The 19,753-nt window shown below is 34.3% G+C and overlaps 1 protein-coding gene across 9 annotated transcripts in view; it reads left to right on the top strand.

Annotated features, from left to right (window-relative positions):
- CCSER1 (coiled-coil serine rich protein 1) overlaps positions 1 to 19,753 on the top strand; it is a 1,209,213-nt gene that overhangs the window by 406,091 nt on the left and 783,369 nt on the right. For all 9 annotated transcript variants that reach the window (XM_023638679.2, XM_023638680.2, XM_070262255.1 and 6 more), the window contains one exon: positions 12,984 to 13,191. In XM_023638679.2, the coding sequence (XP_023494447.2) occupies positions 12,984 to 13,191 (208 nt within the window). The remainder of the gene's footprint in view (positions 1 to 12,983; positions 13,192 to 19,753) is intronic.

The raw sequence follows: 19,753 nt of genomic DNA, 5'->3' as shown, positions 1-19,753 counted from the left end.
GTTATAGACACTCAGTTTTAAATATCCCCAAATGGTTAACTTCAAGACGATGCTAGGAGACTTCTTTTTTTTAACAAAATTATTTTCAGTTAAATTTCCCAATATAAATTATTATAATATATTTCATACTCTTCTATGAAACTATTGAAGAATAAGATAGAAAAATGTTTTAGATGGAAAAAGAAAAAGATCATAGAAGTTACTGAGGTAAGATTAGCTTATATTTTTCAATCAGTATGTTTTTATGACATTTAGAGTCTGGCTTAGTGAGCACATTGAATTTTTGCCAACCAGCTGTCTCTGGAGGGAGCAGAGGGGTTAGGACAAGGACTCTCTGGAGCCAGATTCTTTGGATTTAAAGCCCTGTTCTGCTATTTGCACCCTATTCTGTCCCTGTGCCTTAGAGTCCTCCTCTGTCAATTATTAATATCATAATTGACTACTAAAATATATTAAAAGGTGATACCATTTAAGACGTAATTAAGACTGATAATTAAAACAAATTTTTTTTCTTTTCAGGCATTAAAAAGTCGATGCAAACAATCCAGTAGTATCATTTCAGGGGTGACTTGTTTTAGGAATGGAACTTGATTTCTTTCTGAGGAATTTTTTTTCCCCTTTACCCTTCCTAAATGGGTCGTTGCTTCTGGAGAGGAAATAGTAAAATGGAGGTTTTCGTTTATCAGCTGTTCTTGGGTTATATGAAGAAAAGGGCTGGGTATTTTCTTTTTCATTCTCATCTCTGTTTCAAAGACAATTGAACATTGATACCGATCTGTGTTTCTGTGGCTTGTGTGAAAAAGAACCATCCAATGCCACCAGCAACCACTGCTATCTGGTTTTAAATGTCAAGTGCACTTCAGCATAGAAAGAAAGAAACTGAGATAACATTCAGAGAGGAATATATTGGAGCCAAAGATAGAGTCCAACAATCGAAGTGTCTCTGTCTTCAAGACAGGGGTTAGGAGAAGATTTGTCAACAGAGACCTAAAACATTTTGCAGCTTCTGACTTATCTAACCTTGTGATTTATAGCCACATATCGTGTTTATGTGTATGATTGTAGTATTTTTCTGTGTTGGTGCTATACTGATGAATAATGGAAAGACACTTTAGCTACTTTAAACTGAGTCATTTAAATCAATTCGGCTATGACACTCTGTCTTTATGTCACTCCTTTCAAGGTCTAGCCTGAGACTCTCTTACTAGCCTCAAGGATTTTTTGTTTGTTCCTTGCAACAGATATTTATACACTGACAGTTCTAGGATGTGCAATTATGTATAAACCAAGTTATATGCTTTTCATTTACACAAATAAACTGGCCTGTTACTTATGTGAAGCCCAGTGATTTCTCTGTTTCAGAGAGAGGGTAAACATTCTATTTCAGAGAGAAAAAAGATAGACACTGTCTGTCTTTCTTGTCCACTTATGGTTAAGTTTATTATTGTTTACAAAACACCTTCATATTTATAATCAACACCGTTTGATGGTTCTGCATGTCGACAGTGTGCTTTCACTATCGTAATGTTTATCATTATAACATTTAGCATTGAGATTTGAAATAAATTTAACACTTTTTTGAGGCAGTTTTGCAATTAGCCATTCAAACATCTTCCTAGGAAATTATTTACTAAAATATTTCAAAAATCTAGTTTCTTAGGACATTAATAGATGTTATGAGTGCTCAATAAATATTGTATTGAGAGAATGAATGAATGAGGGTTCAAATGAGTTTAGGAAATACAGAGTTAAACATAGAATGATTCTCACCAGAACTTTTCAATTATTATTATTATGCTAATACTACACCATAAGCTCCTAAAGATTTAAACATATTTGATCATTCATATTTTATTTAAAGAATAAGAGGAATTATATTTTTTAGCCTCCAAATCCACATCTGTGTTTTGTATCACACGGGAGCAATCTATTGTAGGATCGAGGGAGCTATGTTCCTTTTACTATGCACTGCAGCTGCATTTCCAGCTAGCCGGCAACACCTGGACTCTAGCCTCGTGGTTCAAACTGAAAGAGAGCTCTAGGTGTTATTGGCTGAATTGTAGTTCACAGTATATTACTAACATCATAATTGACTATTAAAATATCTTAAAAGGTGATATAATTTAGGATATAATTAGGACCGGTACTTAAAGAAAACAGTATTTATTGATTGATTATGAGTTCATTAATTTTCAGGTGCTTTCTAATTTTTCTTAATCTTATTTCAGGCACTAAGACCAGTACTCATGAGTTCAGTAACTCATTCAGTACTCATTCCAAAAGCCACTTAATTTCTAGAATCAGGGCTTTGGGATGGCTTATTGCCTAGAGCCTAATGATGTTTTTTTCGTTTAGAAGGGAAGATCTTCAAAATAAGTGGAAACTACACATTGTTTTCTATATTATTAAAAATGAGATTATCCTCACTCAAACAATTGTGCATCCACTACAACTTTATTTTACATAAAATAATTCTTCCTGAGAACAAGAGCTCAGGATGAGCTAGATTTAGACCCAGAAACTGTGAAAATTCTCACTTCCAGTTTCTCCTCGTGCAACTACTTCATATATATACTCATAGTCCATCCTAGTTTTCATCATTATTATTTCTATCATTATTGTTTTTATTCTACTTGATGTTAATCTCTTCTTTCTTTATCTACCCCTAATGCATTGACCCAGTATATTTTTACTACCTTGAATAGTTTTGTCCTTGGTAAGTCTCTAAACATAAATCAAAAGAGTGCTCCATGGGAAATTGTGATATGTAAACCTGTTACTTAGGATTAATTAGATAGAATTTTTAGCACATGTGTTTTGTGTATGTGAAATTGCCATATATTAATTAGTTCATTCAACAAATACTTATTGAGAGACTGCTGGGTGCTAGGCATTTGGAAATACAAAGATCACCAAAAGAAGAGGCAACTAGTGCAGCCTAAGGTGGAAGGAAGGATTGGAGAGGGCTTCCTGGGAGAGGAGGTGTGTTAGTCCAGATTTAAAAGATAAATGTAAATTAGCCACATTCTATCAAAGCTCACATATATCCAGGGAATAATTATGACAAATGAGCCTGAGAAGATATGTCTAATCTATTCTGCTGTTGTAGTATGTGTTTTGTCTGTCTTGCTAAGGCTAAATACACAACAGAGCAAGACGAGATTATGACACAGTGGGCTGGAGATAGAGCCCTGGGATTCATATATTTAAAAGTAACCCAGATGATTTCTGTGTATGTGTGAGTGAGTCTGTGAAGATATTTGTAAATCCTTGATTTTCTGTAATGTGGAAAATCGTATTTTTCTAGTTGAAATTGAATGTAGACCATCGCAGTGCCCTATGTTACTCATCTCAAGAATGGAATCTGGAAAATTTGATGGACGAGATTGATGTAGGTTTTATTAATCTTTCTCAAATTGATAACATTCTGTGGCTCTAAAGATTTACTCAAAGTAATAATCTTCAACTCGTTTAGCTTTGAAAAGTATTGGAAGTTTTACAGTTTCCTTGCCACTATGTGTTATGCCAGTAATTTTAGGTGTTGCCTTTGTGCTGAGTTACAGAGCAAGAATTGATTTTCTATTTGGAAACACTACTTCCTAGATTATACTTTCATGGCTAACACTTATCACACTTAGATTGCCGGATCCTAAATATGTTGAAAAGGTGAAGGGCATAGAACAGTTTTTTAAAACTATGTAGTTGCTTGTAGGTTGTATAACTTTTAGCATATCATCAATGGTATATATTATTTCATAATTTTTATTATAATTGACCCTTGCTGCTTATATTTATAAAATATTGCATTTTATAAAGGTTACTTAGATACCTAGAGGCAAATTGAAGACATTCTATTTTTTGTTTAGTTTTTTAAAAAGTTCTGGTATAATGCAAATTATCAGAAGCAAATATGAAGTAACATATTTTTTATAAACTTTCTTATTAATTATATCTAAAAAACCTATTATGTGCTCTCTTTAAATGGTTGTAAAAGGAGAATTTTACATACCAGCTCTTAAAACAATCACATTAGGTTCAAAGTATTTTATGCAATAATGAAATAGAATGAGTGTTTTTTTTGTGTTTGTGAGGAAGATTGGCCCTGAGCTGACATCTGTTGCCAATCTCCCTCTTTTTGCTTGAGGAAGATTGTCAGATTGTCACTGACCTAACATCTATGCCAATCTTCCTCTATTTTATGTGGGATGCAGCCACAGGGTGGCTTGACCAATGATGCTTGACCCACACCCAGGATCTGAACCGGTGAACCCCAGGCCACCAAAGCGGAGCACAGGAACTTAACCATTACACCACCGGGCTGGCCTTGTGGATGGGTTTTATGGTGGTAGTTTTGTTCTGAAAGATTAATCAACTTCCCTATATTATATAGATCTGAAGCAAGGCATTGATATTTTTCTGACTTATGATCTTGATATTGAAGGGAAGAGGGCAGGAAACAAGTAGCATTAGAAATTATTTTAAATAATTTTCATCCATAAAAATGATATATTTTTCTATTACACTACAAATTCTGTTTATCCTATTAGACTACAAATATGAAACTCTTATCACTGAAAAGAAATTCATTTTATACAAAAGAAAAAGAAAAAGCAAAAGCAAAAAGAAAAAGAAAAAAGGCAAGTCATAATAGAGCTTGAGAATTTTTTAAAAACATATTGTTTTTCAAAAGCAAAAATAAATTCTATGTATTTCTTTCACTAAAAATACTTCACATTAATTGTAATATGTAAAATTGAAAATAACAAACATACTTAGTAGGCAACAATAAGATATGCATCATAGGTAACTATAAAATATACCCAGTGTCTAAAATAGACTTGTAGAATACTGTCACCAACCAAGACAGTAACGAGAAAAAAGTAACATAGTAAAACTCCTTCCCATTTTTAGGGAGTTTTCATCTGTATAAACTCATTTGAAAGCAAATTTAGTCACAATTTACTGCAGTGGAATTGAACTCTTAGCTACTGAACTTCAGTATCGTTCCTCAGAGATTAGATTTTGTTCAACTTTAATTTGCTTTTCTCGTATAGTTTAAAATTTGTCAAATAAGATCACTTCCATAGGGTGATGGATGAGAGGGTGGGAAAATTTTCCAGATTCCCACAAAAGAGATGTGCAATAAGGAAAATGTTGAATGTAAAAGTCTGCAAACTCATCAGAGAATTGATGTTGTTTATATGATGAATTGCCTGGAAGACTAGAGAGAAAAAATCTTAGTTTTTTAAAAAACATTTGATTGGTATCTGTTAGACACAGGAAGACCAGCCAGTCTGAGAGATTTTCTAAATTAAGAGTCACTTCTATAATATCAGAGGGCAATACATAAGAATTTGACTGATTTCCATCTCTATGAAATATTTTTGGTGATTTTGTGCCCTGAACTTTCTAACAGTTTTAGTGCTCTGGGAAAGAAAACCGATTATACTATTAATTCAATCATAGCATAATTAAAACATATACTACCTACAATTAAATGAGTAATTGCAAAGTGAAAAATACATGTTTGTGCACAAATAGATTTGGTGTATCTTTATATGTATGCATGCACATGGGAATTTTTCTTTTTTTTTGAGGAAGATTAACCCTGAGCTAACATCTGCTACCAATCCTCCTCTTTTTGCTGAGGAAGACTGGCCCTGAGCTAAGATCCGTGCCCATCTTCCTTTACTTTATATGTGGAACGCCTACCACAGCATGCCTCGCCAAGCAGTGCCATGTCCCCACCCGGGATCTGAACCAGTGAACCCGGGGCCACCGAAGTGGAATATGCGAACTTAACCACTGCACCACGGGGCCAGACCGCACATGGGATTTTTTAAACAGTAATTTGAGTCATTCTTTGCTGAACTTTATTATGCTTTCATCTCTACATTCGTTAATTCTAATTCTTTTCCTTAGTGAAGTGATCTTTAAACTGATCTAAAAACACAAAAGTAGAGAATGGGAGGGAGAAATGTGCCTGGCGTTAATGGCATGGAGAAAATGTACTGAACGTAGACAATCAAGTCAGCCTTTTTTTTTAAGGTTAAAGAAGTACTTTTAAGGTTTGTATGAGCAGGTTTGCATTCATAGAATATCTACTTTCTCTAAAATTTCAGAGAAGGAAATTATAACTTTTCTAGGGAGTATGAATCCTTACTATTTAATCTCATTTCCTAAGACTGTAATTTAATATTTTACTATTTTCTAGCTTCAGTGAAAATAGAATAATAAATACAAGTGTATTTTAAATTTGAATTCTATTAAAAGATGATGCAATATGGACAAAAGAGCACTGGACCTGAAGTCAGGGGACCAGAATTCTGCACCATCCAGCTGTGGACACTGAGAAAATTTATTTAGGATTGAGCTTCCTTATCTATTAGAAGGGAATGTTAAACTAGATGGACTTTAATGCTTTTTTTAGCACTAAATTTAATTGTTCTATTGATATGAGTATTGCATACAATTGTGCAATAAGGTTTGGTGGGTACATTAATCAACAAGAAAGACAAGTACTGTCCCTATTTTCTTAGAACATGCTAGCCTCTAATATAACCATTAAACAAATGCTTACGTGATTTATTATCCTCCCACTGTTGTTTCTAGGTTTAATGTCCTTTGAATATATTCTTTCGTAGTTATACTAATTAGAATGCTTTCAGCTCCAAGTAAGAGAAGAACCTAACTCAAAGTTCATTGAACAGTCACAAATTATGTTATCTTGTCTAAGAAGAAATCTACAGGTAGCAAATCTCCAGTGTTGGTTAGTTCAGAGAAACTACGACGTCAGCAAGAAGGCAGGTCTACCAACTGTTTTGCTCCTCAGTTTCCCCAGCTGAGTCTCTTCCTATTTGCGGACGACACCAGCACTTCCCAGCAGCCCTTCAAGTCAAAACAACATCCACAGGAAAGGTGGCTGTCTCTTCCCTGAATCTCTTCTTCCCAGAGAGGAAACATTTCCTTGAAGACCCTCACCAGACTTCCCGTCATTTCTTGGAGCTATAGGAGAGCCAGCATTTGAACAAATTAGGGAGTTTTTATTTTCGGTTTTGTTTTAAAGAGACAGGAGGAGGGTGTGAATGTGTAGTGAGCAGGCAGCCAACGATATCTCCCATAGCAATTTTTTCCTTACAAAAATTTTATCAATGGGTTCTGGAGTTTCAATTTTGTTGTTTTCTATTGTTTTTATTTCTCTGATGAGAATAACCATCTATTTATTAATTAAGTCCAGTTTTTCTTATAAAACTTTAAAGATATTTATGTTAGCTGCTTAAAATCCTTGTCTGCTAATTCCAATATATGTGTCATCTCCTAGTGTGTATGAGTTATTTTTCTGCTCCTTTGCATGTCTATTCATTTGAGTATTTGCCAGACATTGTGGAAGACATGTTTTTGGGAGTCTGTATTTGATTGTCTTTCTTTAGAGAAAGGAGAGTGTTTTTCTAGCAGGCAGTTAATTTACAAGGAGATCAGATTGATTTTTTTTGAGGCTTTTGTAAAGCTTGGAACTCTCGTGTCTCCCAGCGCTGGGTGACTTCTTTGTCACTCGCGGATACTCTCCTGTATCTGCATAGGCACAAAAACTGCAGCGTCTGTTTTTACAGACCACATCCAAGTTCAATACACTGACACCACCACAGTGGCAACTCCTATAATTATTGCAGTTTTATTTTTGCTCTTTTGGCACTTGGAAATTTTCCTGTCTTTGCCTCCTGTACTGTAATATGTTTAAAAATAAGTGTGGTTATAATTTATCCAGTATTTCTGTGTTTTGGGAACGGGAGATGAAGTGGAGTCCAATGTGTTCCCAGAGGTCTCCTCAAGTTAATTTTTTAATCACATCTGTGAAAAGTGCTACAAAGGAAGGCTTAGCATAGAACATGTGGACCTGTGTATGTTTGAAGTGTAGGGTACAGGATATAAAGGAGGTTTCCCTGAGTACATGATGTATTTTAAGGAGAGAACAAAAGGTGAATTAGCAATACTTTTTCATGCATAGAGAACAACATATGCAAAGGTCCTGAGGCAGGATGGAGCTTGGCACATTTCAGGACCTGAATGAAGGCCAGTGTGATTGGAACTCAAAAAACAAGAAAACAGCTGTTATAAGATAAGGTATGGTAAGGCAAACAGTTGCTAGATTATGGAAGACCTTTATGGCTATATTAGGTTATTTGGATTTTATCTTGCCTTTCCACCTATCACAGGTAGTAGTGAAATCCTTCGCACATGTAAATTCATGTCTAACTGTAAAGTGTTAACAAATTCTTATACCCACTATCCTACTGTGGATGCTGGTTCTACCTCTTCTGGAAATATGGCTAATACCCATTTATAAAACAATTTGAGATACAAATTCTTTCCTAAAATGACACTTTCAGATAAACAATATATTTTGAAAGAAAATATGAGAAAAATAGTTTATTTACCGTGATAGCCTTTTTGTAGATAGTTCCTTAAACCGACAGTTTTTGTTAGGTTGGAGGATGCCAGTTCATTAATACAAATGTATACCCTTGTGCCTCTCTTTGAGTTATTCAAGCTAAGATTTCATTTACCGTAAATAACCTGAACTTTTTTTTAAATGAGGTTTAAATAACAATGCGTTTCCCAAAGTAAGGTTTTTAAAAACTGTTGTGTTCTGCAAATCTACTTAATGAGGCTGTGGAAGGCAGTTGTAAACACATGCTTATTTGTTATGCTGGGCAAATAGAGATTGTATTTAGTTTCCCATTCTTTGGAAATCTGGTTCGGAAATCATAGTCACATTACAAAAGTAAATCATTGAGACAGATCCCTTATGACCATGCACATTTACTGTAATGAAAGGTGTCAGTGCACTAAATAAGTAAGGACTAGCTCCTGTGATGGGTAAGAGCATCAGTCCTTTGCAACTGATGTGATCCTGTATTTTGTTAGTCATTTTGCCATTATATTGGGACGTTTTCAGGTTATTTGAAGAGTACATATAGGTGCAAAGAAAATTTCTCACTATCAAAATGATAATGCTGGTTATAATGAAACGATAAAACATCATGGAAATATTCTTTTGTTTTCTGTCCCTGTTAAGCAGAAATCCTTTAATCACTCTATAGTTTATGTCAAGATACATATTTTTTCCATTAAAATTGTCTGTCATACTGAAAATAGAATGGCAGGAGAACTCGAACTAGCTTGGTAGAAAATTCCTTTCACACAAAGTATCCCAGTGACCAAAGTACAGAGAGAATTCGCCATAGTAGTTCATGGTAAATGTTTTAAGAACTAGTTGAAACTCTTTAAGTTTCTCAAATTGAAACTTTCAAGAATACAGTTAATGTAACATTTATGAGTTTTGCTGTTAATCCTACTAAAAACCTTCATTATTTTGGTATTTATGGACTAAGAAAGGCCCATAAGTCTCAATTTGACTTTGTCTAAGTGTTACTGAATTTTAAATTATAAAGACTTAGTTAGTATTCATAACCAACGAGGCAAGTGTAATTACTGAGCAAGTCTGCCCAAGATGCGTGGAGTTGACACAGAGAGGGTGACGGTATATAAATGTGCTTGGTGGAAATTACATTGTCTTTGTTTTTTGTTTGCAGTAGTTTGGTGATTAATGAACCACTGTATCAGCCCAAAGTATCTTACCTTTTTTTTTTTTTGGCCATGTTAAGGGACTATCTTTCTTTTTTATGTAAAGCACATTTGTTCAGTTTCTTGAAACTGTGATAATTCAGAGTTGGCAGACACAGAGCTATATATCCCAAAGTGCATGGACTCTGGTATCTGGTGAGCCCTGCTAACGCAGGCACAGGACAGCTTAGCTCTCCTTTTGGCCTTATGGATTGTCTGTGCTAGAGGAAATTCTGGTTCCGTATTAGAGATTTTTCTTTTCTTGTCAACTACAGAGATAGGTTTTTTTTAGCTAAATTTCTCCAGAGACACTTAGGTGTTTTGGGCCCAATAAAAGTCTATTGTTAAAAACATTGATATTCAAAATATTAGACAATTGTAAACCACAGGCATCAATCAATCAGAAATACAATGGCCATAAACATAGAACAGGATGGTTGTGCTGGCCTAGCAACAGAGGAGCAGGCCTGTTTAACAGCCCATTTCACTAACTGCCTCAACCTGAGTGAACGTGGTTTGCTTACTGTGGTCTTGTAGGTGACTGTTTTTCATGTACAAGTAAAATGTTTTGAGATAAATAGATTTGTTTTTCATATGTGAAAGAGTATTTATTAGTTGTCATTTTTTGGTATCGGCTACTAAGAATTTAATACTTGTAGTGGGCCTCTTAAGGTCAGTGACCAATTAATAATAGGATTAATAATCCTATTAATCTCTGCAACTTCACCACCGTTGCTCTGTTCGATACAAATTGGATGTTTTCCATAATTGTGAAAAAATGCCATCATTCTCTCTTTCTGGAATGAAGAATAGATCCAAACTTTTGAAGCATAGAACAAATGGCTAATTTTATCTTCTAAATGCATTTCTATAGCCCATTCTTAACTTCCTGAGAAATGGCAGACATCCCACAATTTGTAAATATTAAACTCTAATCCACAGAATCTCAGTAAATTCCTGAAATTAGTTGTAGAGCTTCCCACTAGTATGGTTTCTGCGAGCTTTGTCAGTCTTCACTGATGTTTACATTCACGATTGAGGAAATAGGCTCAAAGAAACAGCAGTCTAGCAAAAGAAATTATAAAAACCTGAGTCTGATTATTTTATTGGGAGAGTGCCAGGAAATTTTGAACCGTGGGTGGCAACCCTGCAATACATAACAATTCACTTCTAGAAAAATGTCTGTATACCAATGAGAGTGTAGGCATGGATTATTACAGAGAATTATGTTTTATTCATTCTCTCATTATTATAGTCATTTATTCAACTTCAATTGTACAGTTATTTACTGAGTCAACCTAAGATGTGCCAGACACCAGGCCAGCTCACAACTTAAGCCTGATAACTCTTTGAAAATTCTATTATAACTAAAATACTATTACACATACTGTGATTTCTAGTTTTTATATTCCATTTTATTCTTCTTTGTCTTAGAGAAAATAGCCTAGAAGATGCTGAAATAAAATAGAAATCTTTAAGAATGATTGTATAGGTCACTATAAGTTGTATATAGTTAAAATGAATCAGTCATATCAGATAAAATATATTTTAAAAGTGAAAATATAAATGAGTCTTTGTATAATTGTAGATTTTTTTTGTTTTTGTTCATTTGCTTGCTTGTTCTTCACACAAGGTGAGATGCAGGATTGTGTAGTGATTTAGAGCTCAAGTGCAATAATCTCAGCTCTGTCTCTTGTTTGCTGTGTGACCATCAGCATGTTACTTAAACTCTCTGAGACTCGTATCCCTCAACTGTGAAATGGGGATTCTAACAGTACCTACCTCAAAGAGGTGTTGGGAGTATTAAGTGGTTTAACATATGGGAAGTCCTTACAAGACTGCCTGATATACATTGTTTTATAATATGTGCACATTATGGGATTAGTAGGAAAAAAATCTTATCTTACAAGAGTGCTTAGATTGATTCATCCCAGGTCTATTTCTTACTAGCCATTTAACTCTGAGAAAAGTTACTTATCTGGGCCTCGGTTTTCTCATATGTAGAATAAAGATAATCATTGCATCTGCCTCTTTGACTTGTTCAATGTTTGAATGAATTAACATATGTGAAATGGTTAGCACAGTACTTGGCCCATAGTTAGCCTTCAAAAAGTGTTAGCCATGACTACTTATTTAGTATTTCATTATAGATATAAAATGGGCATAGAAATCTTTCCATTGAAAGGACAGTTGTGATCAATGAATATACCTGAGTATACCTGGGAAGACAGGTAAAGAATTGAGCTGATCCAAAAATATGCTTTCTTTACTAATTTTCCAATACTTTATAAATTAAATTATACTATTTGTGAATAACCAAATTTGAATAAAATTAACTGAATATATATTTTCTCATTTGCATCTTTGCCTAATCTTCATGGCAAGTTCGAAGGCAACTCTGTTTTTACTCAATTTAGACAGCTAAGTGACCTTAGCATATAATTAGGAAAATAATATACATAAAAGCTATTCAAATTGAACCCAAGTCCTAAACTATTTTTTCATAAGTATCCTGAGCTATCTTATAATATTAATTGTCATTGTTGGATTGGCCCCTTGGATTTAACAAATGGAAATAAACTTAGACAAAATCATTAAAAAAGATTATTGTCATAGGCTCATCTTTTCATACTATTTTTAGATCTACCTGATTTGCACATTTGGAAAACTGTCAATCTTAGTATCTTTTCTTTTGCTTATATCTCCAATGTTAGCCATCTTAAAGGATTTTCAAAATGCATTATTTTCAAGTAATTGCTGATTATGAAGTAGAACAAAATAAATATGTGTGTTTTGTTTCCCTACACTTTACTATGCTAAAAATTTAATGATTATTTGAAAGCATGCTAATTACATTTAGAGTTATGCATTTTCCGTTTATTTCACTAATTTTACATAAAATCCTATGTATAATAAGCTTCCTTAATTCCTAAAATGGTCATTGGTTGCTTTAGAAATTTAAAGTAATTGCCAAAATTATTTTATCCTAATTTTTGATTTCTTAATCTTTCCTTTTCAGTTAATTTTTAAGCATATTTTCAGAAAATCTTTATATGAGCTTTCTCTTTCAGTGATTTCTGTTGACTTTCAACATTTTTGAAAGAGTTAAAGAAGTGTAAACACAGTTATCATGTATAAATGAAATTTGATTGTCATTGAATCTTACTACGAAATATGCAATTGACCAATTTTGTAATTTTGACAAATGGTTTCAGAATTTTCAAAGACTAATATGAGGAAATGATGAGGGTCACAAGGAAATTTTTTCTAGCTCACTACTGACATTGATCAACAACTTGGAAAATGCTGCTCTGAATGTGTTACGTCATAATTTTTGTTCTTTTTCTTTCTCTTGTTAGGAACCTTTCCCTGAAGTTAACAAAAGACCTTGATCAGGAAGCCAGGTGTGCCCACATCAGCCGAATGCCCAGCAGTCCATCTGCAGATTGGCCCTTGCAAGGTGTGGAAGAGAATGGAAGCATAGATTCTCTGCCATTCAGACTGATGTTACAGGACTGCACAGCTGTCAAGACGTTATTATTAAAGATGAAGAGGGTTCTTCAAGAGGTAATGGTTTACTCTAAGATTAATGTCTTTCGGTGCCTTTAGACAGTGAGGGCTGTAGACCCGGTCAGTCCCTGCTTCTGTCGATAATGAACTGAATGACACTGTGCAGGGGGCAGGTGTCCTCTTGGTGCTCAGCTTTTCTTGTGTGTCAAATGAGGGGTTTGGAGTTCTGGTTTATAAGGCACTCTTTAGCCCTTAACTTCTAAAATTCCATGAAGGAATTGAAAAAGAATAAATTGACACCAAGCCTGGGAAAAATCAGGTAAAGAGAAATGGACATCAGCTCTTAAGTTATGTTTATATGTTATTATAAAGCTATTGAGAGACCTATTAAACGGACTTTGCTTTAATGATACATGAGGCTTAGTTTATATGATACCATAAAAGTAGTTTACTTAGTCATTTTTGTCCCAGTGAAAATCAGTGTAGTAAAATTTAATCTGAAAGTCTGACTGATTTTGTGCGTTGAACACTGCTGCCCTCCCACAACCTATGCTCAGTTAAAGGATGAGCTAGTCAGGAAAATAAGTGATGGATTCTCTCGCCTTTATGCCCAGAAATCAGCCATTCTTTATGATTCAAATGTGCTATGGGTTTTTTTTAATATATAATTACAACGGTTATTTTCTTTGGGGGGTTTTTATGGAAAGTGTACACATTAATATTATTTCAAAGATATAAAGTGAGGGGGTCAGAAATTTTGAATGACTTTCCTCTGGTAAGGATGATTTCTGACTCTAAATTCAGTGACTTTTTATTATATCTCATTATCATTCAATTGAGAGGAGATATTAATAAATAGTGCGAGAACAGAAAACCATAACTGTTTAGAATAAATAGTATTATGGCTCCCTTACAGTGATGATCACTGATATTTGCTTTTCTAACACTGATGATAATAATAGTGCTGGCAGCTACCTCTAGAGGCCAGAATGGAATCAGGAAGAGAGAAGGGATTTTAAGAGAAAGATTGCCCTAGACTATTTGGGGGTTTCCAGTCACGTGTTCCTTATCAAGTGCTGGAGTAAAAACTGGAAGAGCTCTCCGTATCCCATACCAGTTTATATCACTGGCATAGCTTTTGTGACTAGAATCTATGCAACGGTGTGCAGGAGTGGTGTGCTTATACTTGATGACTGTTCGAATTTTAGGAATTTTATGAGCTTGCAGTTAAGCACAGGCATAAAAAATGAAACTGTATACACTTATGATGAAACGAATTGTATTTTTAAAAGCGTAGTCAGTACTCAAAACTCATCATTTCCTATTTATTTTACTACATTTTACTATTAACTACACTCGTGAGCTTATTTACATCCATTGAATCTCTATGTGGAAATACTGTATAATGGCTACTGTGCATATTTCCCAATTGTAGATTCAAGTGTGTCATTTTAGTAGCTTGAAATCAGCCACATTGGAATATCATGCCACAGAAATTGGCAAACATCATAAATAAGGGCAGTTAATTTTTACTGAGCTTGCTGTCAAATATTTACCAGCACACCACTGTCTGTATGACTATATGGTTCCCATACTGACAACATAAACGTTTTCCTGCACTTGTGTAATTTCCCGATGTTGGCTTAACATGCAGTGTGGACCTCTTTGAACAAAGGCAAACTTAATAACAGCTGTTATATTAAAAGATATTAATCTCAAAGTCTGTAACACTCAACTGTTCAGCTTTCTACCTATCTCTTTGATTTGGATTTTAATAAAAAATTAATACATGTAAAGGGAAGTAGAAGAACTGACAGGAAGTGGCAAGAGGCTTTCTTAGGGTACTTAATTTTATAATTTAAAAATATTCAGTGATATTCATTGTAGAATCAATGTTCAGAATATATTGAGATTGTTTTTATACTTTCATCTATTTTTCTTCATTAAAGAGTGTTTGAAGAAACTGAAGAGAATTGATTTTCAAAGCTGGTGTACAATGAGCAATAATTACATCTATTTGTTAAGCCCATTCAGAGAGCAGGGGGTCTTATTCTTTATAATCAACAAGAAAAGCAATATTTTTATGTGATTATCATAGACAACTGTTCTGGTAATAATAGATGCCTTTAAAGAAAATGGTTTATTTGAAAGTTCTCTAAGCCAAACGGCAACTTACCTTTCATTACTAAATTTGAGTTTAGTAACAACTGTTCATCTTAGATTAACACCTTTTTAGTATAGAAAAATAGTGTTTATTCCTATTTCATGAACTTATTTTTCAGGATGCATAGTAGTCCAACTTTTGTACATAGATTATTTTTTAACTGCAGAAGATCTCAATTATTTGATTTTAAAATAAAAAAGTAATTAATTAGTTTAATATATCACACTAGAAAGTGTTCTTATTTGAGATTTTTCCTGATGGTGCATCTTAGGTTTTAATTTTGAAGTGAGTCAAATGTGAATAATCGGAATGGAATCTCACAGTCCTAATTTTGTCTGCCTTCTTTGAAGATCAGCTGCTATTATTAAAATGCACATGCAGGGCCGGCCCAGTGGTATAGTGATTAAGCTCAGCATGCTCCACTTAGGTGGCCTGGGTTTGCTGGTTTGGATCCTGGGCTCGGAGCTACACCACTCATTGAGCCATGCTATGGTTGCAACCCACATACAAAAGAGAGGAAGATGGACACAGATGTTAGCTCAGAGTCACTCTTCCTCCAGCAGAAACAGAAGATTGGGTAACAGGTGTTAGCTCAGGGCAAATCTTACTAACCAAAAAAACCCAACAGTGTGCATATTCCTAACAACCTCAAAAATCAACTCCTTTATTTAAAAAAAATAATAAAACTGACTTTGGGCCCTTAGAAATTCTATTATAACTTTATTCTTTAGTACTAGTGATAAAAGAAGTGACTATAGCAAGGGAGGAGAGCTATGTAAATTTGTTTCTTCAACATTTGTTAATTGTTTTTTGCATAATCTGTTATCTGTAGAAGAGAGAATGCTTAATATCTACAGAAATATTCTCTAATGTTTCCTTTTAGTTTGCTCTTTTCTCTTTTTGTCACTATCTTATTACAAAATTTGTTTGTACTGTTTGGCAACTGACCAAGAAAACCGCTGGGAGGGCATTTCATGTATAATGAATAGTGTAGTGTAGTTTCTAGTAGGATAACAGTGAATAAGTGCGTTTATCCAAGGTTGTAATCCCCTCCCTCAGAGCCTAGGCCTTTTTAGTTTATGTAATACAATAAATCCAGATTTGTGGGATACAGTTGAAACCTTATTTGGAGGAAAATTTATAGCTTTAAAAGTTTACATTTAAAGGAAGAAAGTACTATAATTGATTATCGAAGTTTCTTTCTTAAGAAGCTAGAAAAAAAAAAGACAAATTGAACCCAGAGGAAGTAATAGAAAGAAATATAAAGAACAAAATTAATGAAATTAAAAACAGACAAATAATAGAAAAATTATGAAGCCCAAATTTGTTCTTTGGGAAGTTTAAGGAAAAAAAACAACTGTAGAAGAAAAGAAATTAAAGAAAAAATAAACAACATGAATTACTAATATTAGCAATGAGTCAAGGGAGGAATAATCATTACAAATCCTAAAGATATTAAAGGATAATAAAGAAGTATTATAAACAGCAGTATGGCAATAAATATGATAATATAGATGAAAAGCACAAATTCCTTGAAAAGTGCAACTTTCCAAAGTCACACCAGAAAAAATGAATAATCTGAGCAGTCCTATTTCTATTACAGAAATAGATTCTATTATTAAACAGAGAAAAAGCAGTCCCATAAAGAAAAATCTAAGCCCAGGAGGTTTCACTGGTGAATTCTATCAAATATTTAAGAAAAACTTAAAACCAATATTATTTTTTTTTAATCAGGAGATAGAGGAACAAAGTATGCTTCTCTGGCTTACCCTAGAGTGTGCAATCCAAGAGAGAGAGAACAAGACAAAATACATGATGTCTTTTCTAACTTAGTCTCAGAAGTAACATACCATCACTTTCGTGAAATTTATTGGTCACGGAGAACAACCTTCATTCAGCATTGGAGGGCACTATACAGAGGCCTGGATACAAGAGGTGGGGAACATTGTGACCCCTCTTGGAGGCTGGCTACCACACTCTACCCTCTGGCCCCTAGTGATACATCCCTCACGATACAAAGTACACTTACCCCTCCCAATGCCGCTCAAAGTATCACTCAATTACAGCAGCAGCTCAGAGGACTGAATCTCATCATGTGAAGCATGCGCAGTTGTAGATGACGCTTCAGTACAGCAACTCAAGTACAGTTCTCCATTTGAAGAGCTGTAAACTAATGCGTAGGTGAGCAGTTTCTTGATTAGGACTGACAGCCTGGGAATAATTCTCCAGGACTTTTAGTTCCTTCCCCTGTACTCTTAGTTCTACTCTGATAGTCATCTTTTCTTTTCTTATAAGGTTAGCAGGTTTGCAGTTTAGTTTTCTCGTCCTGGTTTGCGCTTGTAGACATTCTTATCCAAAGCCCTTTTTTATTTTATAGAGTCTCCATTCCTTTAAGTCCAAACTGCAAAGCATTTCTGTGAATATAACTCTCTTAAATTCTGTTTGAATCTCTTGTGAATCTCATTAGGGCTTTATTCCGTTATACAAAAGCCACACCCACAAATCTCTTCATGATAACCCCTTCTTCAACTTGAAATAGCTAAAGGACAACTCCTTTAAGCTTTTGGTACCCAGTAGTGGCATAACTTGGTCATATGGTATTTCTGTTTTTATTTTTTTGAGAAATCTCCATACTATTTTCCATAATGTCTGTACCAGTTTTGTATTCCCACGAGCAGTGTATGAGGGTTCTCTCTGGTCTACATCCTCTCCAACATTTGTTATTTTTTGTCTTGATAATTATAGCCATTCTGACCAGTGTAAAGTGATGTCTCATTGTAGTTTTGATTTGGATTTCCCTAATGATTGGTGATGCTGAACATCTTTTCATGTGTCTGTTGGCGATCTGTATATCTTCTTTGGATAAATTTCTGTTCATATCCTCTGCCCATTTTTTGATAAGGTTGTTTGTTTATTTGTAGTTAAGTTGTGTGAGTTCTTTATATATTTTGGAGATTAACCCCTTGTCAGATATATGATTTGCATATATTTTCTCCCATTTGGTGGGTTGTCTTTTCATTTTGTTCATGGTTTCCTTTGCCTTGAAGAAGCTCCTTATTCTGATGAAGGCTCATTTGTTTATTTTTTAATGCGTATTTTTGTTTCCCTTGCTCAAGTAGACATGATATTCAAAAAGATCCTTCTAAGACCAATATCAAAGAGTATACTGCCTATATTTTCTTCTAGGAGTTTTATGCTTTCAGGTCTTACCTTTAAGTCTTTAATCCATTTCGAGTTAATTTTTGTGTACGGCAAAAGATAATGGTCTACCTTCATTCTTTTGCGTGTGGCTGTCCAGTTTTCCCAGCACCATTTATTGAAGAGACTTTCCTTTCTCCCTTGTTATGTTCTTAGCTCCTTTGTCAAAGATTAGCTGTTCGTGTATGCGTGGTTTTGTTTCTGGGCTTTTAATTCTATTCCTTTGATCTGTGTGTCTGTTTTTGTGCCAGTACCATGCTGTTTTCATGACTGTAGCTTTGTAGTGTATTTTGAAGTCAGGGATTATGATGCCTCCAGCTTTGTTATATTTTTCTCAAGATTGCTTAAGCTATTTGGGGTCTTTTATTTCCCCATATGAATTTTATTATTCTTTGTTCTATTTCCATGAAGAATGTCATTGGGATTCTAATTGAGATTGCGTTGAATCTGTAGATTGCTTTAAGAAGTATGGATATTTTAACTATGTTTATTCTTCCAATCCGTGTGCATGGAAAATATTTCCATTTCTTTATGTCATCATCTATTTCTTTCAATAATGTCTTATATTTTTCATTGTATAGATCTTTCATCTCCTTGGTTAAATTTGTTCCGAGATATTTTATTCTTTTTGTTGCAATGGTAAATGGAATTGTATTCTTGAGTTCTCTTTCTGTTAGTTTGTTATTAGAGTATGGAAATATAACTGATTTTTGTAAGTTGATTTTGCACCCTGCAACTTTGCTGTAGCTATTGTCAATTCTTACAGTTTGTTCTTACAACTTAATTTTCTTCTCATCTTTAGAATAACATAAGTAAAAAAAAAATCAACAATGTAACACTGTCTTCATACACAGCAGTGGATCCCATTGTATACTCCCTAAAGAAACTTGTGGTTTAAATAGTGGCATATCTTAGATTCACTGAGAACGGATCAGTTGCTGAATAAGAATATTCTGCCTACATAAGGCCTGACTCTTTATGAGCCTATAAAACTTGATCTGGAAAGTAGATAAGAAGACGAGGGAAGTGTAATTCCATGCCTCTTTTGCTGTGTAAGCAACCTTAACTTTCAGTAGTCCTCTGGGAGAGATTAGAGAAGTTAGAGAAAAAAATCTTCCCTAAAATTTTTCCCCAGCCCCATTTCACTCACGGAGTCCCACTGGAGGAAGTATATTAGAGTGGTAAAAATCAGGAGTGTTTGGAATCGTTGAGATCTAGGTGTCAATCTCACTTCTGCCACTTTATAGCTGCTACAAG

The sequence above is a fragment of the Equus caballus genome, chromosome 3 (genome assembly GCF_041296265.1).
Source record: "Equus caballus isolate H_3958 breed thoroughbred chromosome 3, TB-T2T, whole genome shotgun sequence".
Taxonomy (NCBI): Eukaryota; Metazoa; Chordata; class Mammalia; order Perissodactyla; family Equidae; genus Equus; species Equus caballus.
The sequence above is the reverse complement of the archived record's forward strand: the minus strand, read 5'-3'. Positions and strand labels throughout refer to the sequence as shown.